Source organism: Cariama cristata, unplaced genomic scaffold, assembly GCF_000690535.1.
Source record: "Cariama cristata isolate BGI_N322 unplaced genomic scaffold, ASM69053v1 scaffold16052, whole genome shotgun sequence".
NCBI lineage: Eukaryota > Metazoa > Chordata > Aves > Cariamiformes > Cariamidae > Cariama > Cariama cristata.
This window is the reverse complement of record NW_009604517.1, coordinates 3,775-26,878: the sequence shown is the minus strand read 5'-3', so window position 1 is coordinate 26,878 and position 23,104 is coordinate 3,775. Positions and strand designations below refer to the sequence as shown.

At 35.2% G+C, this 23,104-nt stretch overlaps 1 protein-coding gene across 1 annotated transcript; it reads right to left on the bottom strand.

The window, feature by feature from the left end:
* Positions 1-1,474: 1,474 nt before the first annotated feature.
* On the bottom strand, positions 1,475-22,081 carry LOC104158097 (rapamycin-insensitive companion of mTOR-like). The gene is made up of 15 exons (XM_009695662.1): positions 21,945-22,081; positions 20,862-20,925; positions 16,426-16,552; positions 15,299-15,468; positions 14,989-15,056; positions 13,964-14,031; positions 10,622-10,704; positions 9,871-9,958; positions 8,822-8,912; positions 8,624-8,690; positions 8,435-8,515; positions 6,469-6,569; positions 3,942-4,104; positions 3,447-3,548; positions 1,475-1,540 (listed from the first exon to the last, which is right to left on the bottom strand). Exons 3-15 carry the CDS (start codon positions 16,550-16,552, stop codon positions 1,475-1,477), a joined length of 1,275 nt encoding a protein of 424 aa, XP_009693964.1. The 5' UTR covers positions 20,862-20,925; positions 21,945-22,081.
* Positions 22,082-23,104: the final 1,023 nt, after the last annotated feature.

The window sequence follows — 23,104 nt, the reverse complement described above, 5'->3', positions numbered from 1 at the left end:
CCAACCATAATGATTCTATGATTCTACGTGTATACACACATTGCATTACTGTATATCTATGAAATGAAGGAACCTGTATCAAAAATATCTGGAATTTCACTTTAACAGCTGTAAGATCATCACAAGAACACCAACAGTCAAAAAAAATCAACTTATGGAAGGACAAATAAATGTACTTTACACTTCAGAAACAAAGCAGCTGAAAATTTTTTAACAGCAGCAGTGAAACTAGAGACATTTGCGGCTTATTTAGTCATAATTTAACAAGAGCAACAGCATTTTAAAGCCATTAGAGCATCTAACCCACAATCCTGCAAAAAGTATTAACAAACTGTAGAAGTTTCACACTAACTCAATCCTAGATTTTTCTCAATTTATTTGGAATTAAATTATTTAGGCACTGAACAGTGCTTGCATGCAGCACAAAACCATGGAACAGGAACATTGTCCCAGGCAGGTAGAGGCGTGGGTATGGGTGTCACAGCTGGGACTGCAGACATTGCTTTAGAGAAGCAACGTTATAAACCACCAGATTTGGAAAATAATCCTTTACCACAAAGTACAGATTGGCAATTAATGTTCAGGGAAGAAAAAAACCAGAAAAATCCAAAAGCAAAATTAAATTATGGCTATGATAACAGTGGGACTATCATTTATGCTGGGAACACTATATAAGAGTAGCATGATTACATTTTAGTAAAAATATAAAATGGAGTAGTGTGAGCCTTTCAGCACATGTTTCAGCTTTAGGTTTTCCCTCATGTTCATCCAGAAGTAGCTTTCCATGCCTACAAATACAGAACTACTCTTCAAAATAATTTAATCAATTTCTGAAATGCATGTCAAAAGGGACTTCCAAGAATTATAGTATTATTAATTATATATAGAACTACATAGAGAACTATTAATTATAGCAACATTATTACAACAAACGCACAAAAGTAATAAAAATGTCTTAATGCCAATAGACATGAAAGGAACCAGAGCTGTACTGGTTGTTTTTGTGGTCTTTTTTCATTTGTTTCTTTTTTCCCAATCACACATGCTTCCCTTGCCATTAACAGCAACTAGAAATAACTTCCTCTTCGTTTTTGATGAAAGCTATAACTATGTAACTGTACAACTGCAGACCTATTCTGTCAAAATTTGTCAAGTGCCAACATCAAACACTAATGTATGAAATACCAAAGAGGTAATACTTTAAGGTTTAAAATTAAATAGGGTGTTTGCAAAGCTGGTATGATTCTTAAGTGAATAAATATATAAAGCATCTGTGCATAGGGGAAAAAAAATAAATAAATCAAACACGCTTATAAAGCTGTTTATTTAATGCAAATATTGCAACCTAATTATCTAAATGTCCATTTTTGCTGCTTATCTATAGATTAAGTTTTAGAAATGTGACATATCCATGGAATGGTTTATTACCAATATTAAACCCCAGTTTTTCCACATTTCTTTCTTCAAAGGAAGTCTACATAATTTTTACATACCTGTGCAATTGTTCATCTTTATAGTTCCTTAGATTTACATTTGGCCACTAGAAAAACAGCAAATATAGCATTATATAAAACTTGTACGTCAGTCCTTGATTAGCCACTAAAATGTACTAATTTCTATTATATTTACCTAATAATTAGTAGTGTAATTTTTCTTGCACCTAATGTTACCTATAAAAAACCTCTTATTTTATTGAAAAGCCCACACTCCCTTCTCTAAGAACTGTTCAATCTTTTCCTAGAGAATAGGGAATGTCAGTCACATGCTATGTGTACAAGGTCACAATTCTAATGAAAACAGCAAACTATGAAAAGCTAAGGAAAAATAAACAACTTTGCTCAGTTCCTTCTCTGCAAATAACAAAAATTTGATATGTATAATACGGAAATAATTTTTCGTTGTTGTTTTCACTATTAATCAGATTTGTTCTAAAAATAATCATTATTCTGTTATAGCTCACTTTAAATACCATTTTAATAAGCAATATTTAACTCCTCTGTTGATTACTTTGTAAGATGTTTCAAGAAGGATCACATGAAGTCATAACACTGTCCTCTGGACCTATCCTTTCTTCTTATTATATTTTCCCTCTGTTTTTACAGCCATCTCTTGCCTCTGTGATTTCAGATTTATTTTTGTTGCTACTAGCAAGTATTTTCTTGGAAGAAAGAAAAAGTCCCTGATTTTGAGACATTAGCAATTTTTTGACAGGACACTAGAAAAGATACTGCTGGAGAAGTCTGAGATAGCAGGGAAACTTGACAGTTTGACCTAAATTTCAGGTAAAGAAAAAAAAGAAACACTTTAGTGGTCAACTATATAAAACTTCCATTGTCAAAGTACTACATAGACTAATTAACAGTAAGATTCTGAAAAATAGTTTCTTGACAGTATCTTTAATACTGAATCAAAGGTAAAAATACCTATGTTTAATAATGATAGATATCTAGTAATCCAGTAAATCTAGTAAGTGTAGTAAAAAGCCTGTAAACAGTGAAATCTGGTGGAGGAAAGCTACTGTCATATACATATTCAGGTCTTATACTGGACAGATTCTTGTTCTCTCAAGTTTATCAGTCCCTGAAAAAAAATGCACAGAAATATTTAGTTTCTTTTTTAAAAAAAAACTACAATCTTGATTGTGATTGTCACCATTGATTCTTTTTTGTACTTTCACCATCTTTATAACGCCACAGTAAAGATGACAGCAAGAAAAGGTTACTTGGGGGTAACAACAGAAGGATGGCTTTGATGCAAGGAATGACGGGAGTTATTTTAGTTTGAAGACTATACCGAGTATTCACTCACAGTTTTATTACACACAAAAGTAAGTTTTCTGCTTAAAAAAAAAGAGGTAGTTTCTTAAAAGCTATCTATATCTAAAGATAATGACCTCCCTGTTGGAGATACTTCCTTTATTTTCTGAAAACAATTTTGTAGTGAACTTGATGCTATGGGAGTATTTGTATAAGTTCAAAACATACAATAACATTGCATACTACTGAAGTTTGCATATGTGGCTCAGTAAGTGTCTGAGTTTGACCTATAACCCACCTCCAGCTGATGTTACATATAAAAAGAATCTGCTATGAAACTGAACAAGGCAGTATCCTTATGTAGTTTGGACCAAAGCCTAAAGTATGAGCAGCTTTAAAGTCATTATAACTAATTCTGTAAAGTCTATTTCTATACAAATAAAGTTATAGAAAATTTAATACATGCTTATTAAGAAAGTTGTAAATTTAACTGTAGTGTCTTTTTGCATACAGTTTAAGGGTTGTACACAAAGAGACTGTATCAGCACTGATTATAGCCATAAGATCCTAATTTTCTGAAATAAAACAGATTATGGGAATTAGTATTAGAAAGTTAAAGCTCACATGTGAAATGGAGATTTTTTCTCAAACAATTTCATAAAAATAATATCACACCCTTCTTAAGCTCACCTTCAGTATGGTCCCTATTAGATTCCAATTCCAGTCAAGGTTCTCCTTATGATTGAGAACTTGGCTGTCTCGAAGATTCATTACAAGTGCCTCTTCTGTATCCTGAAATGAAAAACTATAGTAAGTTTCCTTGCATCCTTTTTTCCAATCTTGTCACATGATAATACTGTTCATGTAACAATCATTAAAAGGGCTATGCTTCACAGTAATTTGGATTTGAAAGTAAACTGCATGGAAAGTAAACTGCATTAAGAATCTAACAGTAAAAGAGCACAATTTGTCCTCAGAAGCATTAAAAATTATTTTAATTTCACTCAATTTCTAGCAATGCAATATAGTATCCACAGGTACCTACAAGACAAATTAAATAAAAAAATACTACAAAGAAATCACATAAATGGCTCTGAATTACATGAGTGAAGCTTGGGGGGTAGGATCTAAGTTTGCAAAACACAAAGTCAGATTCAGTTTCAAAAAAATCAATAGTTGTAATACCTTTAAAATAAAGATGTCTTTCTGCACACGGTACTGATCCCTTTTTTGGTGCGTTGAGATTGCTTTCTGAATAATATGATCTAAATGCAGACTGTAAGGTTTAGGTCCTCTTTTCTTCATCTCATGAAAACGTTTTAAGCAGTTAAGTGCAGCACTTGCTCGTCTAACAGAAAAAAACACTACAATCAGTATTTGGCAACTGTTATCCAACTAAAAAGTGCCACTGCTGTATCTTGAGTAAATAAACATAGCTCAAGAAAGAACTGATCAACAATTCTGAAGCAAATAAAAAGAAAATTATTTTCTTGATACAAGTTTTCATACATCCACAGGCCTCAGCCTTGTACTGAAGTTACACAGAGAATTATCTTTCAGAACTACTAGTACTGAAGAACGAGCCTTATTGATACCTTTTCTTCTACTCTGCAATTAGGGGTGACTTGAGAGCTGAGGGGGCTAGCTTCAACTTTGACAAAGTATTTCTCGTAAATGCTCTTTCCCCCCCTCCCCCACAAAGGTGGCAGGAGTATCAGCAGCATGTTTCCTGCTCTTTGTATCTAAACAGTTCAGCAACAGCATGTACGAAGTCTGAGGAAAAGATAGGAAGTAATTGAAATGACAGCTGACAAGGGCAGAAACAGTTAATTACGGAACAGTGGTAGCAGGAAAAAACCCAACCTGCAGAGCAAATAAAATCTGAAGGTCTAAAAATGAGGAGGTAAGTCTACCTTTCTTCCCCATGAACAAAAATTCTCATAGGTTAGGAGAGTGTTTTTATTTTATATTATCTTCAAACAAATACCTTTGAATTTGTTTGCTTATCTATATTACATAAATTTGATCTGTAACAAGGCTTACAGTTTTTCAAAGTATTAAACAACACAGTGTTGACCAAAATCAAGATCCCCAAATGAAAAACACTACTTCTACAAAATCACTTTCTTCCTACAAAAACAGGAATCCTTACTACTGTATCAGGTATGTCCACAAATGCCAAAAATCAAAAAAATCTACAGTTAATCCACAAACATATCGCTTCTGCTCTTCATCCTTCCTCTCAACCCACAGCTTTGACCAAGTGAAATACCCTGTGATGGAGTTTCAGATATGCCTTTTTTGGAAAATAACTGTGTTTCCACAGATCAAAATCTTCTACTGACATGTAAGAAATCCTGAAAACTAAAAAGCAGAAGAGCACTTATTTTCTTGGAAGCACTCTGCAGGCAGCATTTATCATTTCACCGTAGCACTTTGGAAAGATTCTGTAATTTATCACTGACAACACAATGAAAGACAAAATAGAAAGTTATGATACATTTATCAGAATACTGATCTGTAAAGGCAGATCAGGAATGGCAAGACTAATTAAAAAAACATTTCCTATAACTTACTACTATAAAAAAAAGTAAAAGTCCAACACACTCAATTTAAATGGTCTTCTACAAAGAAGCCCAAGTAAGAACACAGAGTTACAGAAACACATTTTAAAGACACATGAATCTATCAAATTATTTAACTTCTTTCCTCAGGTGGTTTACATGGCGTGAAGTACCCAGCAGATGGTATTTTACGACAGAGCACTTCAGAAGTTAAATTGCAAGATTAGTAGACGTAGAGGAACTCTAAAAAATAAGTAAAATAAAAAGCCCATAGCTTTTTAAAGTCTCAAAATTCAGGTTTTTCTAGTTCAAAGAGGAATAAAAAGCTTCTGTAAACATTTTTTGAGTCAGATGCCTAAATATACCTCATTTGATTGGCACCATGATGTCCAAACAGTTCCCTAACACTGCTTAACTATATGCTACTGCAGAATGCTGCACTAAATTTAAAATTTCTGTTCATATATTCTCATATTTAAATGGAACTGAAAGGAACTGAAAAATTATCAGTGCAAACTTTGAAGAAAAGCACCAGAAAGTTTCAACATAGTTACTATTGTTACAATTATAATTTTCTTCTGAATAGTTTAAAAAAAAAAAAACCAAACAACCAACCACAAATAGCCAGCTCCATGTCACTATTACATTTTTTCGCTCTTGCTCACACTAATAACTCCTCATTGATCTGGTCTATCACTATTTAATTAGCTACAGATAAACAACAGAAGAAAAAAATTGGTACAGGTTTTTTTCATTTTGAAAGTTTAATTGCATCAAAACGCCAAAAAAGAAATGTGAAATAGAACACCTCTTGGATATTGTTTGGTCAAACAGTGCCTTAGACTTCATTTAAGAAAAATTCTCTGTAAAAATCCTGCAATCTATGCAAAAGAGTTCTGAAATCTGCTATCAAAACTTTCTTTCCAAATTTCTAAGTTGTTACTGTAAACACTTTTGGAATGATGCACTGGAAACTTCCCTAGTAAGTGTGACAGAGCATTTCTACGTGTAAGCATTTTGTTTGCTTTTAAATAAAGATAGCAGTGGTTTCAGCTACCAGAAAACTTGTAATGTAGGCTTTTACTCAACTGCAGGGAGAAAAGGAGATGCAAGTATTTTTGCTTTTAAGGGTAATTTAGAATTCTTACAGTCTTTTCTCTTTCATGATGTCAAAAGATGCTGCCATATTCATTAGCGTTGGTAAGCAGTGCAGGTGATGGCTGTGAGAATGAGGAAGAATTGTGTTTGCCTAAAAAACAACAAAAGACCAGTCAGAATAACTTATTACAACATTTTCATCCATCTCTTTAGGATCAACATTTGAAGAAGCTACCACTTTTCACAAGACTTTCACAAATCCATTACAACAAAATTTCCTTTTATATTATGTCAGAGTAATAATTACACATAGTGTTTTGAGTATTTGATCTAACTAATCACTCTGAAATACAACTGAAAGTAACTTGAAACAATTTTAGATTCCAGAGCCTTCTAATCTGTATTGTTTGCACTGGTGGTTTAAGTGGTAACATGCAAAAACACACGAAGCATCAAATGTGTCATGTACAAAAGTACTAAAAAATCTAAAATCAGAAATACAATTTAAGCTGATGATTTCTATAAAAAAACTTTCTGCACAAAAAAAATCTGACTAATTAACATGAATTTCTAAGTTACCAGACATTTAATTGCTTTTGTTTTGGGAAACACATGTAGTTCGGCAAATACTTTTGGAAACTATAGAATAACAAAGATAAAGAAATTACTTCAATCTCTTAAAACTAAGTGAAAGTACAAATATTCATTGAGTATTTTGATAAACAGTCATCTCTGTCATAATCATCTCTTCAGAAAACAAAAAAAAACACCTATGGTTGCAGCATACTCAAATGTCAGTAACAGTCACTCCCATTCAAAAGTATTTTGGAAACGAGAAAAATAGCATACATTATTACAGATTCCTCTTTTTAAACTACATGGTTGACTGAATACTCCAGAAATTCCACCAATTATTTAAAGAAAAATCACTGAAGAGACTAAAGAACAGATTTGTTGTGATTGTGACCCATGCTGCTGAGCTGAAATGTTGTAAATCACTGTAGCAATAAGCAATCCTGTATCTGAAGATCGTGATCTTGTTTTTTGGACCATTAAGCACCACTGAAATAAGCTGGTAGTCTGAAGAGGCAGACTATGTCTGATACTTCATATTCAAGTCTTTTTAAGTTGTATCTCGTAATTCACAAACTTACCATCTCTTATGAAGTAGTTTATTTGGAAAAAAGGTTAAAAAAACCCTCAAGAAAACTGATCAAAAAGTGCTCTTCTGCATATGTTATTCTTGTTATCAAGAAATGATGGGAAAAATAAAAGAACTGTTTTGCAAGAAAGGTAAGTCGTATCACTTCACATATGATTAACAGTTCCTTGGGAGGCTGAAAGGTAGCACTGGAGTGTATATGAAAACAATATCATCTGAATACCAAAATAGTTTAAGAGAGAGAAGCTACTGTAGAAGATAATGTTTGTTAGGTAGAGGGAAGTGGAACAAAGCAAGAGGCCTTCAGCTTCTCTGTAGCAGGGGCTACCCACAGCAGTGTTGAAAGAGCACTCCACCAAGTTGGAGTTGTCTGCACAAGTACCATCAAGTGCCCCAGCCACATCAACCTGATCATGACAAAAAGTTTCGTCTGCTGAGCCTGTGAGGCAGAAAGCTAAACACACTCCCAGAGGGCTACCAGCATTCTAAGAAAAGCAAAAGTCAGCAAAGGTCCCTTTCCCAGACACAGTAACTGATGGGTGAGTTTGCAGGACTCCAGCTTAAAAATGCAACTGGCTACTGAGGCAAAGAAGTATACTGGTGAGAGTTTCAGCGCCAAGTATTATCCTTGGAGCAGAATTCCTAGCACTTTCAATACTTTGCAAACAGCCTTCCTACTGATTCATACTGTTTTTAATACATGAAGTGCCAAAAGATGTAATGTAAATTAACCTACCACTCTGATAAAATGTAGATATTCCAAGTTCATAACACAAATTCAAAGCTGTAATAGGAAATACCTATTTACAAGTAGCAACTAATACTATTTATTCTCAGCAAAGAGTTTTACTTACCATGTGCAAAAGTTCTCCTAAAAGGATAGTTGCTCTAACAGATACATGGTCATCACTACTTGTGATCACTTCGACCAGACCCTTCAAAAAGTTAAAAGATTATTACAACATTTAATATATAACATCTTATTTTAATGTTTACAGGAAAAAAGTAGCAACCATCTAGCCAAACTTGAAGTCATCACTTACCTCTAGAAGTCCATTGGTAATAAAAGCTGAGAGCACTAAAGCCAAATAATTATCCATGAGATCAGGCCTAAGGAGGAAAAAAGTATGCAACCAGTTTAGAAAATTCTTTTCTTACTGTGTCTGCAAGAAAACAAGTACTTTGTCAACATCAAAACAAAACAAAAACAAGGGTTTAGTCTAAGTTCATTAAATGCTCACCTTGACCTCGCTCGATGGGGTAATATAGTTTTAGCTTCAGCAGCTACAAAGCCATCAGAAAGTCTCCAGCAGTCCTGAAACCTGCTTGGATCTAGAACAAGAAAATATGGACAATGGTAATTATAACATTGGATTTCATAGTGTTATTTTAATGGATGTCAGTAGGTCAATAATAGTTCTTCTCAACAAATATTATTTCAGGTTTCAAATTATAGAAAATTTTATCATAAGGGATCTCTAACAAGTCATCTTATCCACACTTCTGAACAAAGCAAGGCTAACTTCAAAGCTAGGACAAAGACTGTATCTGTCAACCAAAATAATGACATTTCCAATTCATAAACACATTAAACTTGTTTAACAGAAAACACCATAACTCCTTTAAAAACGCACATCCATATGTCACAAAGTAGCAAGTTTGCAACAATGACTTATTTGCTTATAAACACAGAACAAGGATTAAGTTTTTGTAATCAACTACAGGACAAAACATTTATGACAAGAGTTTAGAGAAGAGAATTGCTGGAACATTAGAGGCTGAAACTTTTGCAGTGTGAGATGAAGCAGAGGATACGCTTGGGTTTACAAAGGAGGAGTTCTAAAGATAAAAGAGTAACTCTGCTAAATATAAAGATATGAAAAAGCATACACTTGCCCTAGGAATAGTAGAAGTCTGCTAAAGTGCAATGAAGATAGCTAGCAGATACACAATACATAGAAGAGACTGTTTAGTAACTTTTCTGTAACATTCACTAACACTTCTACATTACTAATGCTTCCAACACTTCAAAGAAGTCTAATATGTAGTAATGATTACACCGTCTTCTGTGTAGATGCTCCATTACACTCCACTGCTGATCTTTCAAACTTACAACACTTAACAGTTGACAAAGAATTTTAAGCAGGACTTCAGAGCACCCAATGAATTCAGTGATGAAACAGTTAATATTGACATAATTTAAGATATAGAGGAGATAGTGAAGGGTTTGAACTTGTAGAAGAGCTAGATAGAGAGAATTTTTATGTAAGCTAGTTCTAAACACACTTACCTACACTGAGAAGTGCCTCAATAAATTCTTCTGCAATAACAGGGAGAGGAAGGCGAAATATATCATAGAGAACTTCAAGCAGACCTCGCTACCAAAAAAAAAAACCACAACAGGAATTTTATAGATTTACAAAAACTGTCCTTTTGTTCACTATTTAATATTAAACTTGACATTTCCATAGAGTGCTAAAATTGGTGTATTTGTTTCAGTGGTTCCTTTTTTGCTAACATGCTTATTTTCATAAACTGAAATAATCTGGAGAAGAGAAGGGAAGGGGCTTGTTTACTTTAAAGCTGTGCATTATTGGCACTACGAATTCTACAGAAGCTCAGGCTACTTGGACTACAGATTTTTAGAACAGTAACTGCTGCCACCATGAACTTCTTGGCTTAACAGGTAATTGGAAAGAAACATTTTAATCTATCTCAGATTCAACTCTGATTATTATGCTTTAAACTTGTAACTGCAGCTCTTGTGAACTTGCTCTGACTTTCAGAGAAAAAAAAACACAAACAATTGACATACTTTTTTCTCCTCCATTCCCTCCTCTCAGACATACAGGGTGTGCTTCCATTCTCACAGGAATTTTATAATGGAATTACAGACTTGAATTTGGGGGTCAAAAACTCAAGGGTAGTGATTTCCTAACTGGAGTCTGTGTTTAAACTACTGAATTGTTAAAATGTTAAGAATATGTTAATTAAAATATCCAATATTATTCCTTCATCAGTACTAAATATTTACCACCTACCCGTATTTCCATATTTGGTATACAGAGTACCCCAATAAGAGACTGAATCCCAGAATTTCCAGGTTTGCACAGGCTGATAATACCTAGAAAACATTAAATACATAATAATATTCCCTCACCAAACAGAAAAGCACTAGATACATTGTTAAATTCAGTTTCACAGAACAGTTAGGGTTGGAAGGGACCTCTGGAGATCATCTAGTCCAACCCCCCTGCTAGAGCAGGTTGCAGATCCAGGTGCGTTTTGAGTATCTCCAGAGATGGAGACTCCACCACCTCTCTGGGCAGCCTGTTCCAGTGCTCTGCCACCCTCAAAGTATAAAAGTTCTTCCTCATATTCAGACAAAACTTCCTGTGTTTCAGTTTGTGCCTGTTGCCTCTTAACCTATCGCTGGGCAGCACTGAAAAGAGTCTGGCCTCATCCTCCTGACACCCACCCTTAAGGTATTTGTAGGCACTGATCAGACCCTCTCTCAGTATTTTCTTCTTCAGGGTGAACAGACCCAGCTCTCTGTCTCTCCTCATAACGGAGATGCTCCGGTCCCCTCATCACCTTCATTGCCCTCTGCTGGACTCTGTCCAGTAGTTCCTTGTCTTTCTTGAAATGGGGAGCCCAGAAATGGACACAGCACTCCAGCTGTGGCCTCACCAGGGTAGAGTGGAGAGCAAGGACAACCTCCTTCGACCTGCTGGCCACACTCTTCCTAATGCACCCCAAGGTACCATTGGCCTTCCTGGCCACGAGGGCACATTGCTAGCTCATGGTCAATTTGTCCTCCAGGACTCCTAGGTCCTTCTCCATCGGGCTGCTCTCCAGCAAGTCAACCCCCAGCCTGTGCTGGTGCATGTGGTTATTCCGTCCGAGGTGCAGGACCCTACACTTGCCCTTGAACTTCATTAAGTTTCTCTCTGCCCAACTCTCCAGCCTGTCCAGGTCAAGTTCCAGTTTGAATACAAGTACAGATGACAAACATTACTAATCATAAACATTTTCACCTTTATAATGTCATCTCCTTTCCAATCAATAATATTTAACAGAACTTTCTAAATCACAAAACTTTGTTTCCTCATTAAAAACTATAGCTACTTTCGCCCTTCCTACTATGAACAGTATTTTCAAATTACCAGCAAAACCAACATTTCCATGGAAGAATAGCAGAAAGTAAAGACAAAGTTGCCAAAGAATGAATCTTAAACCTGAAAGATTTGCATCCTCTTGGCAGAACTGTGGGAAGTTTCTCCATCAACAGCTGTACCTTAACCCAACAGCTGTACCTTAACCTAACAAATTACTCAGTTCCTTTTAATCTCAAGTGAATTCTGAACAGCAAGTTTAAACACACTTGGAATTACATTCTCTGTACATCGTTTTAAACCGTCTTTTCCCAAATGACCAGTGTTCATCTCCAGAAGTTTCAACACAGATTTAACTCTGCATATAATCTCAGAGCCTCTCTTATAATTTGGTCCTTTTACACTGTATTTTTACTCAATTAGTTTAATATTTCAATATTAATAGGGAAAACCTTCAAATTGTTTCTACATGTTACAGAATACTACCTAAAGCTTACTCTGATTTTCAGCCTCAATTTATATACAATCTCTTTATTAAAAACATGGCTGCAAAAACAGTAACCTTGCTCATTTCCTTGACCACCTCTCTTCATACTTCACAGAAGAAATTAAAGCTTACAGAAACATGCTATCCAGAAAATAAGTTTCTCCAAATTCAACTCTGAATGAACAAAAAGAATCCAGGTTTGCATACCTTTTTGTCTTGTATATCAGAAATAAACCTAACCTGTTACTCCTTAAAAACTACAAGATTAAAAATATCATCTGCTCATATTTTTATTTTCACTAATACAAATTCAACTTTAATGAGATGCACTTTATATGAACTTGAAGAAAGTCCTCAATCTCAAAACTTCCACATCACAAAGACTTAAGATATGCACATGTCACAACAGACACACTAAAGGCATTTAAATATGTTCCACAGTGCACCTTGGAGGCCTTTTCCAAGAGCACATAGTGGCCACATCCCAACTGCAATGCAGGAATAGAACTGGGTGCATGCAGTCATTGTTGCCTGCCCCAATTTTATCACTAAGGGCATGATCATGCACAAGGATAAAGGACATGGTAACCATCAGCTCTGAAGAATAACCCAGTCTAGAAAATAAGGAGAGTAGAACAGCAGAACACAGCAGATAGTACAGACAGGCAAGAAACTCACTCAAAAAGCCAGAACAAAAATCAACATCCTCAAGCTTGGTTTAGCTACATGTCCTTTGGCAAGACTGACAGTATAAGGACATTTCGTACAAAACATACGTCTCTAACATAACAAGAAATATTAAAAAGGATGAATGTGTAACAGTAAAAGTGCCATGGCAAATAACATATTCCAAGACAATTGTTTCTTCAAGTCACTTGAACTTTCAGGCATATGTTGTTAGTTCTAAGTGTCTGAGTAAGAGAAGATGCAACAATGTTCCTATCAGAAACTGCTTCCTAGAAGGTTCAAAGTTGTCACAAACTTCCCAAGCTTCCTCTCTAACAAGTGAGAACACACATGAGAAACTTTTGAAGGATATCTGGATATTAAATTAAGCTTAGTGATGATTTTCAGAACATTAAAAAATAAATAGTCTTACAATGAAAAATGCTTTCTGAACAGTCTGAACCTTTCCTAAGTACAGCCGATAAAAATCCTACTCAAAATTTTGGTAAATGGTCATATCAAATGATTTAGTTTATCTGCAAGACACTGTCTTGACTCAAAGAATGAGCAGTCTGACACAGTATCTTCATGTTATATGTTGTAATAATGCAGAGAAAGAATTTAGAAAAATGCAAACCCCTGCTTTTTCAATTTAGCAATGTCTTCTACATGAAAAATCTCAAACTATATCCACCTGCAATTTCTCTTCAGCTATGCCACCTGGTAAAAGACGGTGATAATGAAACTATACTGTTGGTATCCCTTCACATAGACAAAAAAGATTTCTTATTTACAGTGGCAGAACCATCTCAAAGGCAAATTCTTATGATATGATGTTATTTTCAACATCCTCTCACCCAACAAATGTGGAGAAGTACCATCAACGTACAACTTTAAGGTATTCTATATAGCGAGGAAAAAAAGCTATGTCTTGTCAGTAGTCAAAGAAAAACAGGTATGTGTCCTCCAATTTTGCAATATCAAAACACGTCTTAGTAGCATTATAGGAGCATATGGATAGAAATCAGACACATCAAATGAGACAGATTCTGTTTCCAGAAAGGAAAATTTCCCTACCAATCATCCAGGTTCAAACAAACAAAAGGAAGTCTTACCTGCCCATGATCGAAATGCTGCCACTATTCCCATTTTACTAGCTAGGAACCGTGCTTCTCTGTCCTCCCTGTCATTAAAACAACAAATGTCATAATACAGTTAACTGCTATAAAACAAATCATGTTACTAACATGACAAGTAAAAAGTACTTAACCGAGATTTTAGATGGGGGATAAAATCCAGAGTAAGAGGAAATCTTTTACTTACGCATATATGTGTGTATATGTATTTATGCAATGTATATACACAACACAAAGATTAGAATTTTAAACTATTGTTACTTTTCCTTTTTTAGCGGAGTTTCCATGGTAGGAGGATAACGTCAAAGTAAACATCTATATGTGGTCAGATGAATCACTCTGCACCTCCACTGACAGTGAGTCTACAGCAAGGACCTAAAGATTGGGACCTTATTCAGTTACTGAGACCTAAGCAACTAATGCCATTTGATAATTAAAAAACCTGAATAATTCAAGTTGGAGGCAATGTCAAGAGGTCTCTAGTCCAAACTCCTACACAAAGAAGTTGTCAGTGATCAGATTAGACCAGGTTATACTCAAGGCTTTATCCAGTTGGGTCTTAGGAACTCTCAAGGATGAAGACTGCAGGACCTCCCTGGACAGCCTTTTCCAACTGGTGTCAAAGAAAATCCCTCCCCCGCCCCCGCCCCCGCCAATATCAAGTTGGAACCTCTTGTTTCAATTTCTCTTTCTTCTTGTCCTCTCACCTTTTACCACCATGAAAGGTTCTGGCTACATCTTCTTGATAATGTCTTCATAGGTATTAGAAAAGCTGCTATTCAGGGGAAGGTGTACCCTAACCTTCTCTTCTCCAGGCTAAACAAGCCTTTTTAAACCTTAAATGCTTAGCAGTATTTTAGGAAGCTGCATCCTAACCCACTGTACTCAACTACAAGTAGTTCAGTATTAGGTCATTGCTTTTATTTTCACTTCGGAAAGAAAAATAGCTTAATTCCAATACCATGAACACAAGTGGCAGCACAAGTAGCAGCACTAACACTTACTTGAGTTGTCCTTCTGCTGTGTCTGGATTATGCCTGTAGTGAAAATCTGTGTAAGGAGCTAAAATTCGCTAAACAAAAGAAAGACATGCATTACTTTCACATGAGAATACAGGGTCTTGCCCTTTCCTCAGTCCCACTCCAATCTGTTATGTTATTCCTGCTTTACATATCACTATGCTCTTAGCCTAAAATGTTGTATTTTAAACATTTTGCACTAACACAGAGGGTGAAATCTGAGACAAAAACTAAACATTTTCATTAGCAATACAATCTTTGATTTCTGTCACTAAAGAAGTAAAACTGAACCCACCTCTAATTCTACATCTGCTCGCACATACTGTCGGGTCTTTGGATGATTAATGAGGTGCAAAACTGTAGTTATCAGAGCCTCATTTATTCTGCTTAGTTGACAATCAATCACATTTTTCAAGATGGTACTTAAACCACCCCGAAGAGCCACCACCTCCGGATTCTGAAGTGCTAAATTAAGAAAAACATGTCACTTTGGCCAGTGATGGGAAAGAAAACATTTCACAGCTTCCAATGTCGACTTTGTCATCTCTTTAGTACGCGTAACTTCTTCTTCTTGAACACTGCTGAGGCACATGGAAAGTTTTTAATGGAACTGACTTAGCAATGAATTGAGATTTTGGATTAATTTATCATGAACAAAAATACTGGTCAGTCAGTCACCATTGTGTAGGAATTTCCCAACTTATTTCCAACAAAGTTCCCATGCAGTAGTTTCTGGATTTCCCCAGGAAAAGGTTTTGTGCTTTCTGGACTGACATGACATGGATAAAATATTTATACTAGAATACAGAAGAGTAACAGGCTGTTTATTTCTTTAAAATAGAAGTTTGTTTCTTGAAAACATTGCTGAAGTTTTCTCATTTATTGATTTTGAAAAAAACTTTTAAAAATCAGCACCTATGTAAAAGTATAGGGAGTTAGCATAAACCGCTGTCCAAATGGCCTTTACATGGACAAAAATACTGACTTCCAGAAGCCAGCTAACCACAGTACTCACTGTAAAAATTTTTAAAGAAAGGTGTTTTGTAATTCTCTGAACTCTTGTACATTCGTCAGCATCTCATGTATGGAATTCTCCCTACTTCCAATCCCTTAGTTTTAGAAACATCACCTGCAGCAGGGAAATGTTTTTAAGGTAAATCAAAGATTGGCAAGTCTTAAAGGAAAGAACAGCACCTTAAATCCTCAGGTATTTCACTTAAGAGGTTTTAGGTTAAAGTGATTTTGTTTTATATCAAACTAATGACTAAAATCCATGAAACCAACATTAAGAACATTTAACATCTAATTATTAAACAAATACCCTTAATTTTTTGAATACAACCTGTTTAATACAAACCCACAGAAGAGAAACTGGATTACAACCATGCCAAATTTTTCATAATCAGCTTTCGGTCATCTTACCTAGTTCACAGATAATGGCTATACATGCTCGAACCATTCTGTCTCTTTCTTGAAGACCATCGTTTCCAACTGCTATCAAAGAATTAGTAATAGAACTGGGGAACAAGGAAGCATTCACAGTGATCATCTGCCAAAAATGAAAGAAAAAGCCCTCTGGTTTCTTCGTAATATTCTCTGGTTTCTTCATAACATTTCTCTAAATATACTCACAGATTCACCAGTGTTCTGTTCCCTAGATACCACCAGACAGACCACTCCATCTATTACTTGGTTGTATCTGGCAAATCCTCAAACCTATTTTTGTACTTGAAATTCTTCTTTTGTCAATTTACTTTAACATTCTCTTTTTATATTATTTTATCATATAGGAAAGGGTTAAAAAGATGACTACTGCAGAGAGAACTATGGCTACCTTTTTTGTATTTTTTCCCAAGAATTTCTTTAGTGACAAAGAATGCTGTTCAATGACACAGAATAGATTATAAACTCTTCTATAATACTCATTTATACTGCAGCAGATTCTTCAATACCTATTCAACTGCTTAATTAGCCAAAACCAAAATCCCTGTTTTGCAGAGAGATCCTGTAGATTGCTGTAGACTACAAAAAAGGACAGTCAACAGAAGCAGCTGCTATAGCATTTGGAAGGCAACTGTCAGTAACACCCCTATATCCTCTTGCATAGTACTTGATCATCCTAGAACTGCAGCGTAATTCAACTTCATCCCAAGTTATACAGCTATGGCACAAAACACACACACACCCCCCTTGAACACATTAAGCTGAAAAGAGGAACACAAGACCTGCGTCCATTATGAAATCATTAATTCTTCAACTAAAAAAAAATTGCAACAAATTTGAGACTGAAAAGAAGAACAGATCTTAATAGCCAATGCTCATTTACACTACTAAAGAGGTCCTGCACCATGGAAATCCTCAGCTGTGAGTTTAGGACAATCAGAATTTACAATAGATTAAGGAGTAAGACTGTGCACATATTAAAGGCAAAAAACCCCACTCCAAAAAAACCAACCAATACCACCACTCCTCACCCTCCTCCAAATGAGGCTTTGACTACAGAGGCTGAATAGCTGTTTGTTCAGATTTTTTCATAGTTTGCAAAAATTAACTATACCTATCCTCCATACTATGGAACCTGATCATCACTAAACAGATATATAATTAAGGAGGAAGTAGGTTTTTTTTTGTCTGACTGCTTAAAAATGGAACAATGTAATGTGTTACAGCCCACTCAACCATCTCATTTTTTTCTACTAATAAATAACTGAGATGTAAAAAAAAAATACTCACTATCCATCAAACACCTAAAAACTTAAAGCTGATTTTCCAAGGTTTGGTTCAGTACCTCTTTCGTCCCAACAAAAGCAGGTTTACTTTCATTATTTTTCCAAAACTGTTTTGTCCTATATTATTTTACAGCTCCCTTAGATGTCTTACAGATATTTGCTCAGACAAAGGGAATTGTTTTACCTTCTTTGCAGAAGATGTTAAAATGAGATCAACCATTATGACAAATACATTGGAACACTTTAACAAGTTTAATTTTAAGACATGTTTTCGAGAAACTTCCTGTCATACATAATTTTAACACCCACAAAACAGGAAGCTTTAAGATAGGACTCTAAAGAAAAAAGAAACTCTTCCCCACCCATGCAGTCTTTCACTTTTACAATGGCATGAAGTAACAAGAACTAGCAACAGAATGGGTATACCAATTCACTCTACAAAATTGTAACCTTTTTTCGTGCTGATACTGACATGTACTTAGTGTGAGGACACAAACAGCCTCTGAAGGCTCTCCTGCTTCATTGTTTTCTTTGGTTTTAAGACATGAGAATTTAATTTCTTTTAATATTCAATTCCAAGTACACTAGTAGACAAAATACAAACTTTTGCTTTCATTCTGCTCTAGGTATCAAAATGCGGTTCTAACGACTAAGGACAGGAGATGCAAGGCTACTTAAAAGCAGCTATGTTGAAATAAGTAACAAAGACTACGAATTTGGTCTTTAAACATTCCTTCAAAAAAGAGGAAGAAAGAAGGTGGTTCACATTGTACCTAACTGACTTCTGCCTTGAAAATAAAACATCCTATTAAATTATTTTAAAAAATGGTCTTACTGACTTCTGAAGAAACTTTATGCCATCCTTTTCATGGCTTAAGACACTGCTAAATTGCAAAGCTCTTATGAAGGAATGTAGAGGTGATTACAGTCAAAAGAGACAGTGAGCACTCAAAGCCTTCCAAAAACATCAGAAATCAAGTTTGAAAAGTTTAAAGTTGTTTCTTTTCTCTTCCTATACTACTTTAACCTGCACATTTTTTAAAGCAAGTTTATCATTGCATCTTTCATAAATTCATAGAACAGGATTAATATTTTATATTTTGTTTTTCTACTCCATGAAAAGGAAGAGAAGAAAGTGAGAGAATATTTTAAAATTAAAGTTTTTTATATATGCTATTCTTACATAGGCATTTTTGCTATCAAAGATGATGTTACAGAATTGCATCCAGACTTTGAAACTGAAAACAGTAGTACTGTGATGCTGGTGGAATCCAGCTCAGCTCTTCCACGGCTCACAATAAACTATCTCCTGCACAAATGATTGTTTTATTTTCCATTCATTTTCTTCTTTTAGAGCTTTATATAACCTTTTCGTAATTTCGGTATCAAAGCACTGAGTCTGTCATATTAATAGAGATGAAAAGAGACGGGAAAAGGGCAAGAGTGGGGTAACAAAAAGACACTGTGAAAATACAAAATCTACCTATTAAGATGTGTGTCACAGTATTCCTTATGAGAGAGCTTCTCAAGTATGGACAGCTCTATGCCAATGCACGCTTAACTGCAGTAGTCCAGACAGGATATGAAAAAGGTGTTAACTTTACTGGTAGCCAGGTTGGGTGCCTTTTTGTTTGTCTGACATTGTGTTTTAGGGAAAAAAGTATGTTCGAGGCAGCAAAAGATGTTAGGAAACACCTTTCATCAACATAGTTCTCAACATTGAAGAACCATCAGCAGCCCTGTATAGTATGTACATTCCATGCATGTACAGGCACCCCATGCATAGCATCCTTGTATAGTGATGGAAAAAAACCCAGCACTGGTAGTCAGCTATATGATTTTTTTTTTTAAATGCTTATCTTTCAGGATCATCTTTTCAAATCAAACTAATGTATTTATTTCTCTTACTTCCTCTTGTTTCTTTCAACCAAGACAGAGGTCTTTGCTCAACCAGGAAATGCTCAAAAAAGCTCAGGAATAAGGACAAATTTCTGACCCTAATAAAACCAATTATAAATGTGTTTCCATTCCTTCTCCTGATTTAAGTTATTCTGGCTCTACACTGTAGCTCTTTTTTTAAAGCAGATTAGTAAAGAACTTTTATAAATTGCTACTTGCTCAAGGATCCATTCCTTTATGGTTATGGGTTTTGTTTGTTTGGGTTTGGTGGGGGTGGTGGTGTTTAAGCTTTAACTGTCTTTTTGGTGTAATTGTTAAACAAGTATACTGCCTCTTCTGTAAGACAAAAACCAAGTGAGCTTATTATAAGAAAAGAGGTTGCACATCAAATGTCCATATTTTCAACCTATACATATACTTTCAAAATAGATTAAAAACACACAGTGCTCCTGGGGAACGATTCTTCCAATTACTTCAAACTTTACTCGAGCCTTTTTCCTAACATGCTCAGTAGAAGTAGAATATAAGCCTGATAAAGCATAGTAAAGTCCAGTACAAAGGCAGGATACTATGTTGCCTGAAAAAAACACTTTCAGGAGCTGTATATGCCAATTTCTTTAGGATGAACTTGAAAACGCAGCTATGACAGCTTCAAACCTCTCATATCCATGGATACACAGTACAGTAACCATCACAGACTAACTATATCTTATTGTGTATCTGAGAAAAGAACTATGGAGAGCATCAGCCTTTACGGATAAAGCAGTAAGGCTAGAACCATTCCTTCAATTGATTATTCCAGTGACGGCAATTTGCCTCATTTCTCAACTAGCAGAAAATCTCCCATCCTTGACTCACAGATGCTTAAAAACACGATACAATAAAGTTAAATCATTAGATGAAACTTAGTAATATGGTTCTTATACCCTTTCATACATAATTTGATACGTTTTTCCCCAGATCCTGTCCAGTATGATCTCTATCAAAGGAAAATTAGCTAGATTTTTCTAGCCCATTAGAGATTCTCAGTGGCAAGAGATTAAAATCAAAACAAGTCTCAGCACTACCCTTTCTCCTTTCTTTTGAATTATCAGCTATAATTTGTTCTCACATGATAAAATAAGGTATGAGAGACTGTGTGGGAAAAAAACACAACTGCTGGTGGAGAAAACCAGGATTCAGCACAACTGACTGGCAGAGCTGATAAGACCATATACAGTTAGATTTTACCTTTCTGACTAATCGAAGTGCTTGTGTTCTTTCTACTTCATTACTCTGCTGTATGTCAATGCACCTAAAATAAGTTAAAAAACACATTTTGTTTATAACAACACTAACTTTCACCTTAACTGCTAACAACTCATGTTAATATTTATGTAATTGAATAAATAAAAGAAAAATATTATGACTGATTGTTTTAAATATTCTGCCTTTCAGCAAGCACACTCATTATGATTGGTCAATTAGCTTCGGTTTATGTATTTTTCAGTTATCTTCATTATAATTAAATCACTAGAATGTTCTCAAATACACAACGGCAAGGCATAACAGCTTCAACAAATATTTTCTGAGCTAGCTGCATCTGTCATTTCAAATGAGACTAAACAAAGTCTCTGTAATGTTTCACATCAACCTGTTTCGTGTGTGTTCTCAGATCAGAAAAGTCCTTTTGCTCCAACAAAATTAAACAGCACACTAAAACTGACTCTGTGTGTATTTATAAACAGAAACACACACATCTATATCAGTATATGAAATCCAACAAGATTTTAACAAAGGAAGCACTGGAAATGCTAATATTTACATCTATTCAACATGCTGATCTTATTACCTTATTGTTAGTTTGCCTTTTGGTATTCTTTTGTTGTGTCATGGGTTATACTTAGATTACAAATTCTTGGGTATGAACTACTTTTTGAGCCCTGACTTTGTACTAGAGGCTCCGAGGTACTATAATACAAAGAATCAAAATAACTCCCATAAAACAACTTAACACACCAAAATTACTGATGTTTCAACTTTCTAATAACACCACAGATCATTTTATGATTAATGGCATTTATGATTGAAAACCAGTAATTTTTTAGATTACTCACTGTATATCATATATTAGGACACCATTTTATTTGGATTAGCTGGTGTGACCTATTATCCTTCTACTTTTAAAGTCATATTGAAGAAAAATAGTTTCATAAAACTACATATCAAGAATGTAAGAGGATATGAAAACACTTTTTCTCACTTATTTCAACCATGAAAACACAAGGGATTTACAATTGTACAATTTACAACAAGAAGTAAGAGAAAAATTACCTGGCTATCAAGTAATCCACTTTCAACTTAAGCACCTTCTGGAGAATACTGGAGTCTCGAATGAGATAGCGGAGGGCTCGCAATCCTGCCGCTCGCACCTCTTTTGCTTCATTTAGTAAAGCTAATCTCAGACTACAATGAAGAAAACAAGGGGGACAAACAACTATTTAGCAGCAGGTAGACTTCACCGTCTGACATGCAGCTACTACCTACTCCTTTAAAATAAAAAGTCTGATTTTTAAAGTGAAATGTTCTGCATTAATTTTCCATTTTTGAGATAATCACCTGAACAGCCTAGAAGGCAAACCTTCACCTTGCCAGCAGATGTAGACAGTATATTAATCTGAAAAAGCCACAAACCAGGTTCTTTTTCCCCCTCAAAGAACAGCTTATACATCCTTGAAATGATACATGACCAGGACCTGTACACAACTAGTTATTTGACAAAACAGCTGAGCACATTAGTTCAAGAAAATTAACAGGTAGAGAACATTTCTTCCTTCCGCTAGACTGCCAAGCTGTAAGCACGTGTCCTCAAAACAATGTGCTGAGGCCTAATAAGAGACAAATTTGAACATTAAGTAATTATACACACCACTCACTAAAGATGTTAGGGCACCATGTTATGTTTACATGAAATATTACACAGTTATAACTTCAGCGGCCCCACACAGCACAGATTTCTGCAGATCTCATTTTAACATATAACCAAAGCATATTTCTCTTTAGACAGATTTTGATAGCATTTTGCTCACACTGAGGTGAGCTTTCGTAAACAGAACTGTCATCATAATGTAATTTCCTAAATTCACTATCTAGATAAAAAGAAACAAGATACTGAAGGCCTTCAGAGATGGAGTTTGAAAGTATTAAGTGACACACTGTCCTTTTGAAGGCCCTCAAGATTTGCCCCTTTTCCTTGACTACACAGGGGGGGGAAAACCCCCAACCTTCCAGTGACATATTTTAGTGGGATTCTTTCCGTGGCCATCTAAGAATGTAAATACTTCAGCCAGTGAGACTGAATTTCTAGCTATACATATGGTTTTTCTTTTTTCTTATTCTAAGACCATCACGCATGGTAATCAGCTACTTTTAAGGCAAAAAATCTTCTGAATTTTTCTGGAGATTAATCAGCCTGTGTAAAAGTCACTATAACG